Source organism: Jaculus jaculus, chromosome 19 (assembly GCF_020740685.1).
Source record: "Jaculus jaculus isolate mJacJac1 chromosome 19, mJacJac1.mat.Y.cur, whole genome shotgun sequence".
Taxonomy (NCBI): domain Eukaryota; kingdom Metazoa; phylum Chordata; class Mammalia; order Rodentia; family Dipodidae; genus Jaculus; species Jaculus jaculus.
In genome coordinates, this window is record NC_059120.1 from 5,062,458 (window position 1) to 5,077,077 (window position 14,620).

At 40.9% G+C, this 14,620-nt stretch overlaps 1 protein-coding gene across 1 annotated transcript in view; it reads right to left on the reverse strand.

The window, feature by feature from the left end:
- Erich3 (glutamate rich 3) overlaps positions 1–14,620 on the reverse strand; it is a 105,859-nt gene that overhangs the window by 22,800 nt on the left and 68,439 nt on the right. The window contains exons 10-11 of the mRNA XM_045138674.1: positions 8,813–9,111; positions 3,590–3,823 (exon numbers count right to left, since the gene is read on the reverse strand). Coding sequence (XP_044994609.1) covers positions 3,590–3,823; positions 8,813–9,111 — 533 coding nt within the window. The remainder of the gene's footprint in view (positions 1–3,589; positions 3,824–8,812; positions 9,112–14,620) is intronic.

The following is a 14,620-nucleotide window of genomic DNA, read 5'->3' on the forward strand; positions in this document are numbered from 1 at the left end:
CAAATAAATACATAAGAACTTAGGATCTCATTATTTTGACATTCCTGCCCCAGGTGTGTGTGCCTCCCTTCTCTCTTCCCTTTCTCCCTCTCTACCTCCCTCTGTCCCTCCTTCCCCCTTCCTCCTCCTCCTAGTTCTCTCCTTTCTCTCTCCCTCCTTCTCTGCCAATGACGTGTGTATCACCCTTCTTTCTCTCCCACTTTTCCATATCTCCCTCTGAATTTTGCCCTCTCTCCACTTTCTATTTCCTATTACAATGAAGTCTTAAACTCAGTTTATGACAAATGAGGATATCATCTCAGGAAGGACAGCAAAGACAGAAGACAGCACACAGACATAGCACCATAGTACCCACTTGTGTAACTGAACTGAGGGATAATATGGAAGACAGGAAATGGGGAACACTGGCCTACTTCATTATAGTGTTTCATAAACAATGAGCTCAGTGAGGGCTGTGGAAGGACCAGAGACTCGAGAGAGGAGGCTGCAGAGCCAGCCTGGGAGCGACAGGGTGTCTAGGCAAGGACAGCAGTCCATGTGGGAAAAATCAGAAACTGCCCATTTTCATTTCCTCTTTTTAAATATTTTATTTATTCATTTATTTGAGGGGGAAGAAGAGGCAGATAGAGAGAGAGAATGGTGCACCAGGACCTCTAGCCATTGCAAGGAGCAAATGCCAGATGCATGTACCACCTTGTGCATCTGGCTTTATGTGGGTATTGGTAATCAAGTCTGGGTCCTTAGGCTTTGCAGGCAAGCACCTTAACAATTACCCATCTCTGCAGCCCCCATTTCCTCTTTTCATAAACAAAATAGGGTAAATAAGAAAACAGAAGGTACTCCTAGAAAAGCTCAACATAAAATACCTCTGAACTGTGTAGCCCCCAGGAACAAGATTCGTTAATGGAGGAGGTTGCTTTAATTTTGGTTAGGTGAGATTATTTTTGTTTTGAAAAATGTAGGTTCTGAAGTTGAGTAATGTTTATATCCTAGCTCCACAATTTCCAGGCTGTGTGACTTGGGGAATTCTCAAATTCTCTCATATTCAAGCTTACTTAATTATAAAACAGAGTTAAAAGAAAATAAAAACAACTAATTGCTTTCCAAGTTCATGTGAGATAATTTATGTGAAATATTTAGTGTAGGGTTTAGTTCATAGAAAAGACACAATAAATAGTAACCATTATGTGAGCTAATTCACTATAAGTTGCTGGATGTCTCTCCAAACAGAAGTTAGTAATTAGTAATATGGAAGTAATAGTCAATATTATAGCTTACCTATCACTAATAGTTAATTAGTAATTACAAGTCTTAAGTGATCAAAACTTTTGATCCAGAAAGATACAAGTGCCACATACAACCTTCCCTTGTTTTTTTTTGTTTTTTGTTTTTGGTTTTTCAAGGTAGGGTCTCACACTAGTCCAGGCTGACCTGGAATTCACTATGTAGTCTCAGGGTGGCTCGAACTCACAGTGATCCTCCTACCTCTGCCTCCCGAGTGCTGGGATTAAAGGCGTGCACCATCATGCCCAGCCATCCTTCCCTTTTTTAATAAAATAATTATTATGTCTTAGAAAAATTCACTTGATCCCCAGGAAGGTGATTATGCATTGTAAAAATAAACCCCAAACCATCAGAAATTCAAAGAGATGACAGAATCATTATGAAATTGATAATTTCATCATTACAGCAAAAATAAAAAGTTCCAGTCCTTTGTGTTTAAAGCTAGTTCCGATTAAATGCAAAACCATTTCCAATCACTTGCAAATCCAAGGCATGTGGATAATTTCTTTAAAATTATTGACTCAAGGGAGCTGTAGTGGTGCATGCCTTTAATCGCAGCACTTGGGAGGCAGAAGTAGGAGGATGACCAGGAATTTAAAGCCATCCTGCGACTACACTGTGAATTCCAGGTCAGCCTGGGCTAGTGTGAAGCCATACCTTGAAAAAAAATTATTGACTCAAGTGACATCATTTTTCTATTGGATTCCTTAACTTTATGTCATACAGAGGTACAGATTGGACTCCAATGTTCACAATCAAATTGAGAAAAAAGAAAAAGTATGTATATTACACATGTCTAATGTTAGAAAGATAAAGTATAAGTGTTAACATAAATTATTAAAAACTATCTTATGATATCAAAAACATTTAGTCTATTAATATTAAGTCACCTTCAGCTCTAACAGAAATGCATGCAAATGTTCTTTTCAAAGTTACTGACAGGTAACACATGCTGCGTTCTGAAGTTGTGCTTTACCGTGTCTGTCACGAAGCCTAGGATTACAGTTTTCGTTCACATGCTCATGGTCTCATCTCTAGTTCCATGCAAAACCCTTTTCTCTTTTACTTTAAATAATTTATGTTCCTTTTTTCTTGCCTTATATGTGTGTGCATAAAACTTTAGATTAGGTTTGCTTGAATTATTTTTTTCTTAAGAAAGTGGGGCTGCAAATTAAATGTTAAATCTTATAATTATTTGATTATTTTATTTCCTCTTATATTATCCTAATATATTTCCTGAATTCAAAGTTTGAAACTTTGTAGACAAAGAAAATTTGAAGTGAAAATATTGTAAATAAAAACAGCATCTAAAAATCCATTATAACATGACCGCATTTTCGAGTTAACTGTTACAAATATATACATTCTCAAATGTGATAAGAATCAATGTTATCACTGGTAAAAATCAAAAGGTATCAAGAGTAATCAACTAAAAACACAGAGGTTTAACCAAATCATCTTATAAAATGAAGCAGAAAACGTTTCCTTCTTTCATTGATCAGAATTCAGGTGAATTACATTCATTTGAGAAGCTTTTACGAAGTCTCAGGTATTGAGGGCTTTTTAAAATTCCTGTATAAGAAGCAATTATATTTTCCCTGTGAACATTTGTAGTCATTTTCAGCTGAAAGATTTTAAGGAAGTCACAAGCTCTTCCACGAATCTAAAATGTCAGCAGCCTGTGATTACAGTAAGGTTAAAATGAAATAAAAGGTAGGGTTAAGGTAGGGGAATCCGAAGAATAAATCCTTAACTTTCCCTTTTAGTGAAGAGTTAGTTTACTCCCCTTTTAGTGGGAGTTAGTTTACATTTTTCTTTTTTTAATTTTTTTTTTATTTATTAGAGAGAGAGAGAGATGGAACAGAAGCACCAGGGCCTCTAGCCACTGCAAACAAATTCCAGATGCATGCACCACCTGTGCATCTGGCTTACGTGGGACCTGGAAAATCGAACCTGGATCCTTACACTTGCAGGCAAGCACTTTAACCACTAAGCCATCTCTCCAGTCCCACTTTACATTTTCCTAAAGTCACAAAAGCCTGTGTGTATGCCTGTGTAGTTTCTAACTAACTAGAGAGAATGAAGAGACAGAATGAAGATTGTTACTGTAAGCTTTACCCAAAACTGTGCTGAAAACTTCCAGCAAACCAAGAGGAGAGAGAACAGATTAAGAAATGACCCTGTAATGTGTATATTCATGGATGTCAGTTGACCAGCATTCTCTAAAATAACCCCTTACAAGAAGATAGCCTAAATATGGAGAAAAGAGTATCACTAAGCACATTTGGTACACTCAACAACTCACCTTGTTTGTCCTTTTCCTCTTCACTATCCAAGCATCCAATATCCTCATCTTCAATGTCCTCAGCATCTGGTGTCTTCTGGGATGAGATTTCTGTCTCCTTTTCAAGACCTAAATTATCTTTTTCACTGTCAGTGGGTGACTTTGATATTTCATTCATTTGATCATAAGCCTGTTGGTCTTCATTAGCTTTGTCATCTTGCTTCTCCTCTTCTACTTCAAAATCTTCTTCATAGTCTGAAAAAGAAAAGAAAACTGCCACTGAGAATGAAAATACAGTCCTGGTTACTTCATCCATTTCACTTTAATGAGAACTCGGACGCGATGACCCTCGCTTCCCTGGGTCTTTCTCTGTGGCTTCTTTTTCACAGTTATTGATCACAGAAAGCTAACATGTGATCAAAGATCGCAGTCAGTCCCATATGCAAGAGAACAAAAGAGATGAGGTTGTGAATGGTAAGGTTGAAAGCTAATAAAAGTTCATTTACAAATGGAGATCATTAGTCAAGCAGCCAGATTGGAAAGTGGGCTGCACCGGGCAATAAGTTGCATATGGAGACAACAGGATTACAGAAAGGCCAGTTCACTTGGAGTCCCGATGAGGCCATATTTGATACGAAGAATGTCCAAAATATTTGGATAACAGGTTAATGAATAGTAAAGTGGAAAAATTAAATCAATTGGGCCCATAGGGCCTGACAGGTGATGCTATGATAAGCCCCTTCTTTTTTAAAAATTTTATTTATTTATTTTCAAGTAGAGAGAGATAAAGAGAAGAGAGACAGAGAGAATGGGTGTGCCAGGGCCTTTAGCCACTGCAAACAAACTCCAGACACATGTGCCCCTTGTGCATCTGGCTTACCGTGGGTCCCTAGGGAATCGAACCTGGGTCCTTTGGCTTCACAGGCAAATGCCTTAACAGCTAAGCCACCTCTTCAGTCCTAAGCCCATTCTTGGAGAAACAAGTGGACACTAAGAAACAGCTTCATGAATGATCCTATCCTAGGCTAGAACTGAAATCATACATATGACTTATTCCTGCAAAGCCTGAAATAATTACAATCTAAGTTAAAATGTTCTTACAAAACAGATTCTTCCTGCCACAGTTACAAATGTGTTTCATGCCCATTGGAGATGCCACAAATTTGCACCAGGAGAAGGAAGTTGTCACATCAGATAAGCTCCAGCTGTCTCCTATGGTTATATTTTTCACCTTTCATATTTAATTGTTTCTTTTTTTAACCCACCAAAGACTGAAACTCCTCAAAGGAAAACATACCAATGATAGACATCAAAAGGCTCTCATGCAGAACCAATTAACCAAATAAACTATTATACATGCATATATATATATAGATAGATAGATAGATAGATAGATAGATAGATAGATAGATAGATAGATTTGCAAGAAAATAAAAGTTTCCAATCTATTGTTTCAGACACTTGATATGTTTGTACCTGCTCTGGGCCGTGTGGGTAATTCACTTGATAGGTGTCTACTTTGCTATGATCAAAGAAACTTAATTCAGAAATATCTGCTATGTATATAACATATATATCAGAAAACAAAGGAGGAGTTGTTAGAGGAAGAGTGGAATCAGAAATTATGACAAAGCTAGAAAACCCAAAGAACCACAAAATTGTTTTCACAAGCAACTTCATGAAATTAAACAAGAATGTGAACATCACTTAAAAAAATTTTCAAATGCATAGGAAGGTGAAGAACTTAGGTTATGTTTTGTGCCACAAAGAAGAAATGCTAATAAAAGCATAAATATTTTAAGTATTGCTGGTCAAGTTGTGGAGCCTCGTTTGTCATTTGGTCCATTTAACGTTAAGCAGTACTCATTGTCTGATGTAGCAGTAACCATCTCATTGCTGGGACAAAACAATGGCCCAAAAGCAGCTCATGCAGGAAGAAAGCAGGTATTTCCACTTCCAGTGTCAAAGAGAAGCTTCATCACCACCGCAGAGGGGGAGGGAAGCTCAGAAGAAGCAGGAGGCAGTCAGCTCCCACTGTCCCAAGCGGCAGTAAATGGGAGAGAGTGAGCCAAGATGAGCAGTACCCACTGGGCTGGACTCACACTTCAAGATCCACTCCCAGAGACACACCTTCTCAAGCAAGTCTCGACCTCCCAAAGGCCCTACAACTTTCCCAGATTTCCACCAGCCGGGGACTGAGTATTCAAAATACATGAGTCTGTGGGAGACATTTTAAGCTCAAACCACCACAGCTGGCAATATTCCATTGAAAGACAATAAAACTTCAAAGCAAAGACATATCTAGACACCTCCTACCTTCCAGAACTTTCCAAGTTTTACTGAAGAAATGTGATATAGGTACAACAGGAGATGGCACTCATTTGACAAGGCCTCAGTAATGTTGTCTGGGGTGCCAAGGAGATGAATTGCTGTGTGTTTTATATAGGATTCATATATAGGGGTTGTGAGAGACTTTGTAAGAGGAGTCAATATCAGATGCAGAATACACATTCATACATTATTTTATAGATATTTGCTATTAGACACATGATAAGTGGGAGCCCGACAGGACCTGAGTGTGCAATTGCCATCCCAGCCTTAGTATTACACAGTAGTGAAATGGAAGGGAGTTGTCAGACAGCCCCATACCTAGTTAAACCACGCCCTATCTACGTAACCTTGGGCAATTTGCTTAACATCTTTAAGCTTCAATGTCTGCCTCCGCAACATGGTTCGCACAATGCTATGGTCATGTTAAAAGCAACCATGATTAACCATTAGCTGCAGGTGACAATAAATACAAGGGATTAGTAGTAACAATGATTGTGATCAGGTAGAATTGGTCACAAAACAGGAGAAATTACATGCAAATGCATTCCTTTGACAGCAATACACATTAATGGAGGCACCTGATTAAAACTGGAGCAATATGGGTGACCACAAGTAGGAAACAATTAGAGCATTATTAGGCAAATGGAGCATAAAGCTGAAAGAACATTTAATGAACACAGAAATAGCCCTGCATCCTATTTTGGAGAAACTTCTGTGTTTTCCATCAAAGAATAAAACTCAAACCTTCCCTAGCTCTATTCTGCCCCTTCCACCATGACAGGAGAAGGCCAGCCCTCTGGCAGCCACAGGTCTGCCATCATAATTAGAGTGCAAGGCGGGCACCGTTGTGCCACCTTCCTGTGCTGAAATATGAATGAACTGGTGGCAGGCTCTTGTGCAGCCCTACTTTCGTAATTCCTTCTGTTCTCCCATCCCTTTCCTTCTACAGAATTCAATTAGCTGGCAGCTTCCTTTCTACACTAATGAGGAGCCAAGGCAGCCCTGGGTCAACATCAGTGGCATGGCCGCCTGCATCCTTGCATCAGCTGCTGCTCTGCACATAGTTTAATCTCTGAGGACAGTTGTTTCTGGGGCTTTCATGAAACTGGAAAGCTCCAATCCACAAACTTACAAACATAGAAGAAAGGCATCAGGGACAGCGGTGTCCTGCCCTACAGGACATCCTCAGAGCCCCACCAGTGGTTGAGAGGAAAACTCAAAGAAGACAGGGCAGTGCTCCCACTGAGCAAGGCCTCTGCATGGCTAATCTCCATTGCCAGCTTGATTGGATCTAACAACACCCAGGAGACAAATCTCCAGGCTGGGCTGTGAGGGAGTTCCTAAATTAGCATAACTGAGGCATAAAGACCCACCCTATCTGTTGGCAGTACCATCCTGTGTACCGGGCTCCTTACTGAATTAAAAAGAAAAGGCAAGTCTAGAACACGTGTTCGTCACTCTACGCTTTCACTGCTGATGCAATGTGACCAGAGGCTTCCTGTCACCGCCATCCTTTGCCTCAGTAGTAGACTGCACCCTCTCAAACTGTAAGTCAAAACAAACCCTTCCTCCAAAAGTTACTTTTGCAGGCATTTTGTAGCAGCAACAAGAAAAGTAACTCATATAGTCTTATTAACTCCCAAGCCTTAAAAGAGAAAACGCATGAAAACACAATCAGCGTGTTAAACCTCTGCAATTGTTGCTACCAATATTTAATTATTTTAATTAAAAATAAATATTTTTCATTAATTTTAGTTTTAATGTCTTTACTCAGAGATATAAAAGGTACTTATAATTAAAAAAAACTTTAATGTATTGTTATATTTCAGTTAGTAAATTACTGTATTATAGATATATGTCAGTTATGCTACCAAGATTTTAAAATTCTCTATCCAAAAGAGGGCAGAGTCTAGGAGGGATCATAGAGAAGTAAGAAGTATATCAGTATTAGGAAAATCTCTGTGAAAATACCCAAATTACTGAGTAATAAAAAAAAAAAAATGAAGTCCAGTGTTCAGTCATTATCTCCTGGGACAACGGTGAGGTGAGGTAAGAACGATGCTGGGGGCAGCCCTTCCACAGGCGTCCTCAGCCTGGGGCTGCTGCTCCTCGACTCTGGGCTTTATGGCCCCAGTGTAAGAATGACACATGCATTCTTCCATTTGACGGCCCAGGTTCAACCATGTATGTAGGGACATGGATGAGAATCCTGATTCTGTTGTCTTTTCCATGCTGTTTGAACCTCGGTTCCCTTGCCTACACAGCACAGGCAGGAGCAATGGCCTCATACATGTGATAAGAATGAAAAGGAGAGCATGTGGGAAGTGCCTGGTATTCTGCTCAGTGTCTGGCACTGTTAGTATTGCTAATACTATTTTGGGTTTCTATGTATAGGTGTATGTGTTGAGAGACAGAGATAATAGGAGAGAGAAGATATGAAACAAGGAGAAAACAAAAGAAAGCAGAAAGCAGACGAGGCTCTAGAACCACAAACCCATGAAACAGCTGTTTTGACATAGACTGTCCTGTCCCCACATCCTCGTGTGCATTGCACCCACCTAATGCCAAACCACTGTCTTGATTTTCCCCCAAGCAAGTACAGTCAAAAACTAAAGAAATAAGCAAAATTAATTTTGGTTGGATGGTCTCTGCAAGTCAATTTGGAGTCTGGGTCACATAGACAGAAACCCTTTTGTTCCTAATCCACATAACAAGGGCTTCAACCCTGCTGGTCGGGAGCCCTCTTCTCAGATAAGGGTACAGCACGCCAGGAGGGCAGCGAAGACTCTGGGCACAGCTGCCTGCAGTTCACAACTGAGTGACCTTCCCTAGGTAACTTAGAAAACCTTGGCAGTGGAATTTTAAAGACAAAGAAAACAATAGCAGCAATGAAAGAACCCCCTTGTTGGTTACCATATTTAAATGTGTTTTCTTGGTCTTCCTCCCAAACATACTGTCCTGGCTTTCTTTTCCATTCCATCTCTTCCATGGCAGTTCTCACTTCTCTGACTCCCATTAAGTCTTGAGCTGATACAATGGCTGAGACCGAGCTTTCATCTCCCTTTATCTCGTTTGTCCGAGACTTCAAGTGTTCTCTGCCCTTCCTCAGTTTCCCTTGACCCTTCCTCAGCTCCTCCCTTTTCTCTGTGCTCTTGTCTTTCCGCGGTTTCACTGAAGATGTCTTCCTGTCAAGGCCCATTGCGATAATGCACCTGTGAAGATGACAACATAAAGACGTTATGAGCCCAACAGCCACACGTTGCCACCTCAAGGCCTCATACATCACAACGATCATATTCTAGTAAGAAATCATATGAGACGTAGCTTATTATTGTTCACACAGGTTAGTTAACAATCAGATATTTTACTTTTATTGATGCAAAAATCTTATATGTGAACATAAATTCTTAATGATAATGAAAAGAGGGAAATTTTTCAACAAAGAACTCCAGTATCAGATAAATTAAAATTTTATGCCTTAAAGCATATTGTTAACCTCAGAGCACATTTTACAGATTTGTATATATAGATTCATGTTGGTATACAAGACAGAAACATGGAGATGTAGGTAGATCAGATAGATATACACAGATAATATAGCTGGACAGCTGCTAGATAGATGCTAGATGGGCAGATAGATGATAGACAGTTAATTCAAGTCCTTAAAAGAAAATTAGGTAACAAGATAATATTCATATTTGTCAACAGGGAGAAGCTGAGATGGAAATAATCAGAAAAAGATGTAATTCAATCTTTCATAATTTGTTATTCTAGCAACACATCAACAAAGACAGGCTGGCATTCAAGGTTAACTCTAAGCATGTGACTGACTTTCTAAGAAACATGTACAGTCAAACATTGTTGTGAATGAGAGAAGCCTGCATACGCATTTCACTGCAGCTGCCATTACTGCTTGAAAGTGGCTTTTTAAAGCCTGCACTGCAATCTCTTGGTGATTTTTCTGGCAATAAGGTTTTGGTCCTCAAAACTGGCAACAATCTGTAGGAGCCATAAAGTCACTTCAAAGCTGGCAGACCACACAGATGATCTGATTGCATTATAAAATTATTTTAACCAGTTATAACAAAAGCAACACAAACACATTGGTTTGTTTGTTCTCTCACCAATTAGTATAAGCCAAAAAGTCCAAGAGTGACAATACATTAACAAACATGATTAAGATGAGTTGGGTGTGGTGGCACATGCCTTTAATCCTAGCACTCGAGAGGCAGATGTAGGAGGATCACCATGAGTTCGAGGCCACCCTGAGACTACATAATGAATTTCTGGTCAGCCTGGGCTACAGTGAGAACCTACCTCAAAAAAAAAAAAAAAATGATTATGATGATGACAGTCTATTGAACTGTCTCTCTGCACCAAGCTCTTTGCTGGTTACTCTCTACACACAGTATCTTGAGGGACACAGTACCACACCAACAATAACTTGTGACTTTTCAATCATGCTGTACAACCAGGGCTGGAAAGGCCCATGGTTTCTTCACATGATTCAGCAGGTTAATGCCAGAGTACAATACCACATACTCCACTTGTCTCTCGACTCCACCACCACATGCTGGAGCAGTTTTGGTGTTCTGCTACAGTGATTAGTCACACACAATGTCACATTGCTGGGATCACCACCAGAGAAAGTACTCACACTCCCTCACATAGAATGAAAACCATCTGGAGGATATAGACGATCCAAGGCCTGTAGACGATCTGTGACTTGAGATGGGCATCTAGGATCATCCATCTGCACAAATCTCCCTTTCCACACTTCTCACATCCCTCCCTCCCTTGATGCTAGTCAGCCTTGGGAGCTGAATCCTCCCCAGTGGGCAGGTGGGAAGGAGTCATAGTGCAGTCGAGATGTGTCAGCCAGTGCACTCAAGAACAGAAACCTGTTAAAGTCTGGAAATTGCCTCAATCTGAATTAAATCCAATGCCATTTCCCATTTTTAAGTTAAAATGTTTGCTATATGGTTTTAACTCTTTTATCCTTTTTTTGATATTTTCATACACATATTACATTCTGAAAATATGTCATTCCCCTCACTCTCACTGTACCTCTCCTCTATTGTTAGTGGCTATGCTGTAAAAGAAAATGACACCCTTTCCCTTAACATTTTTTAAGATTTTTATTTTTTTTATTTATTTATCTGACAGAGAAAGAGGGAGAGAGAGAGAGAGAGAGAATGGGTGCACCAGGGCCTCCAGCCACTGCAAACAAACTCCAGACACATGCACCACCTTGAGCAGCTGGCTAACATGGGTCCTGGTTCCTTTGGCTTTGCAGGCAAAGGCCTTAACCGCTAAACCATCACTCCAGCACATCCCCCGCCATAACCTTTTAACTGTCATTAACTCACTAGGTCTGGGAGCGGCCTCCCCAGCCTTCCCTGATCTATATCAAACATGTGGATGGGTCCCATCATGTTCAGATAACTGCAGCTGGTGTAAATTCATGAGGTCAGTTGCAAAAGCAAGATTTCACTGGATTTCAGCCATCTCCTGTTGTGATGGAGCATGAGAATTGATCTTTATAAAATTTCCCAAAAAACTCACATAAAAACTAAGTTATAGATCAGTGGACATTCCAGTACCTCCCCATAATATGAACCTAAGAGGATATGCACTCCATCTAAAAACAAGACTGTAAAGTCTGAGGTAATAAGAATATATGTCCCCCACACAAATTAGCCATGATAACGGCTTTCTCCCCACGATGATGGTATGCTTAGCACCTCACTTTCCTGTGACAAAGGTGTCATGCTTCTGGGAGAACATCATTGCCAGCACTGCCTTCTGTTCCAGCTGTTCCTCCCTGACCACAGGCAGCTCCAGACCCATTGGTTTGGAGCCTGTGATGTGCTGTTGTTCAGTCTGTGTTGTGACTATGCAAAGGCTTTGGGACCTCTCCGTTGTATGCACAGATGTTTCATGACCCATCTGTTGAAGGGAATTGGACAAACTGTATAACATCTGTGCTCGCTCAACACTGACGACCTTATTTCACTTCTAAGTGTAATTCAAGGTGTTGACGCTGAAGAAGCTCAAAGCCGTCTGCATCCTACTTGCTTAGGCAGTTCTTCCCATGCCTAGCTCTAGCCGTTGAGCAGAACGGTGATGCCTCCTCACACATGTGAGTCTAGTTGTGGACCCTGTGCACTTTGGAAGTGCCATCTGTCGTGGTTTGAATGGGAAATGCTCCCCACAAAGGCTCATGTGCTTGACACATGGTCCTTGGCCTTGTGGTGGAATCTGGGAATCTTGAGCCTTTAGGAGTTGGAGCCTTCCTGGAGAAAGTTGCTTACCAGAGACACGGCCTGAGGCTTTAGAGCCTGACCCCACTTCCTCTTCACCTCCCTTCCTCATCGTAGATGTGACGTGACATGACCAGTCGGCTTCCTGCTCTCATGCCGTCTCGCCATGGTGGACTCTGGCCCCAGAACCATGAGCCAGAATAAATCTTTCCTTGTTGTCAAATATTTGGTCAAAGAAATATGGACCTTAAGTAGGTAATTTTTAATGACTTCTAGAACTAGAACTCATGGATTGAAGAGATGGCTCAGCAGTTAAGGTGCTTGCCGACAAACCCTAATGACTGGTTTGATTCCCCAGTACCCATTAAATCTAGATGCACAAAGTTGCACATGTGTCTAGAGTTCATATGCAGTGGCTAGAGTTCCTGGCATGCCATTCTCTCTCTCTCTCTCTCTCTCTCTCTCTCTCTCTCTCTCTCGCACATAAATATAATATTTTGAAAAACTAAATAGAACTCCTAATTGTTTTACCATGGCATCACATTTTCTCATTGTGAAAGTTCTAGGAACCATTATTTTTTAAATGAATTAAAATTAATTTTATTTAGGTTAAGCTTCAGGAATTTCAGTATACTATTTAAAATAACTAAAAGAATCATTATGGTAGTGGTAAAAAAACAAAGGTAAGACAGTATGTCAGTGACGGCAGCCTCTGCAGGGGAAGTTCACAACTCTCGCTGGCGTTCTGTAGCACTGGTAACTCTGGAAGAACTGAGGGGGTGATCTCAGGTTGGACACATGCATGTCCATTTCTATCGGTGTAAGTAGACTTTACTCATCAGCCACTGAGTGATACCAAGGGAATCTACTTCAAGAAATCATGGCTCTCATTGGAAAAAAAAGAGGTTTGAAACTAATAAAATATTTATTTTCTCATATGAACTGTATAGGTATTTTCCTATAGCAGCAGTGTATTTATTCTCCTATACTTACTGTGTATTTTACTTGAAGGTGAGGGAACTCATTCTTTAATGTCATAACCATTTTCACAGTTTTGAAAAAAGTAAAGAAAACAAGTGGTGACTGAATGCTGACATCACAGAATTGCGCAGTGCCTTGGAGGTACGGAGGACGAGAGCTAGTTCATCAGGGACATCTCAGGGTCTCCGTCGGGCCTTCAGGGGGAGTGCTTGGTGCTACAGGGTCACAGCTGTGGCTTCTGTACAGCAAGCCCCAGAGAGTGCAGTGTCTGCATGTAGGTGACTGGTGTGATCTTATTAGTTGTCTTGTGAGTTAGGTAGAAATAATTTGCATATCTGAGTTATATCTAGAAGGCAAATCTGATAGGTCTGGAGCCGTGCTGGGTCCTGCTGCAATGAGCTAGACCCAGGTTGTTCACGCTCCCTCTCTATGGCACTGACTTAGGCACAGGCCACCAGGCTGCCTCTCGGTATGTCTCCATACCTGTTCCCTCCTGTAGAACCTCCAGCCTCCCCTCCCTAACCTCATCTGATAAAAGGATGTCCAGTTTTAGAAAACAGAAACAATGGTTAAGTGTGGTGGAGCACACCTTTAATCTCAGCACTTGGGAGGCAGAGGTAGGAGGATTACCATGAGTTCAAAGACAACCTGAGACTACAGAGTGAAATTCCAGGTCAGACTGGGCTAGACCAAAACCATACCTTGAAAAGCAATAACAATGAAAAACACACACACACACACACATAGAAATAATGGGCAGAGTATTTCTAGTCTTAGCACATCTACAATCTTAACTTTCTCTCCCTCATACGAATATTTTTCCTCCTTTTACTATAGGAAAATGATCCTCCTGCTTTTCAGGCTTAAATTTCTCCTCATATCTGAGAGCTCATTCTCTACAGACTACTTAATCTCAAAGCTCTAAGATTCCTCCTATGTGTAATGTTTCAGCAAGTGTTTTCTTCTCTATGTATCAATTTATCAATATTATCTATTAGCATAAAAGCATGCCACAGTTTCCAGTCTTAAAAAATGAAAGATGCCTTGTCTCATATTCTCCATTCTGCTCTCTAGCCTCATACCTGGGATCTACCCATTGGAAAACCTTGTAACCTCCACCTTCAAACTACACAGAGGCTGATGCACACCTGTAAGCCTTGCACTCCAGCACTCAGGAGGCAGAGATAAGAGGATCACTGCAAGTTCGAGACCAGCCTGGGACTACAGAGTGAGATCCAGCCTGGGCTGGATTGAGATGCTCCCTGGAAAACAAACAAACAAACACAAACGCACAATGCACAGTGAACCCGTCTTTCAGCTCTCCCTCCCGCTCAGTATTCTCTGCTGCAGAGTACCTTCTGCTTTCTTCCCCACTCCCTCCCGCTGGGAGCCTCCATGACCAGTCACTGCTCAAAGCCTATCAGAGAGACTCTCTATCTTCCTCAGAACACAAAAGGGAGGTTGGAGTGACCTCAGG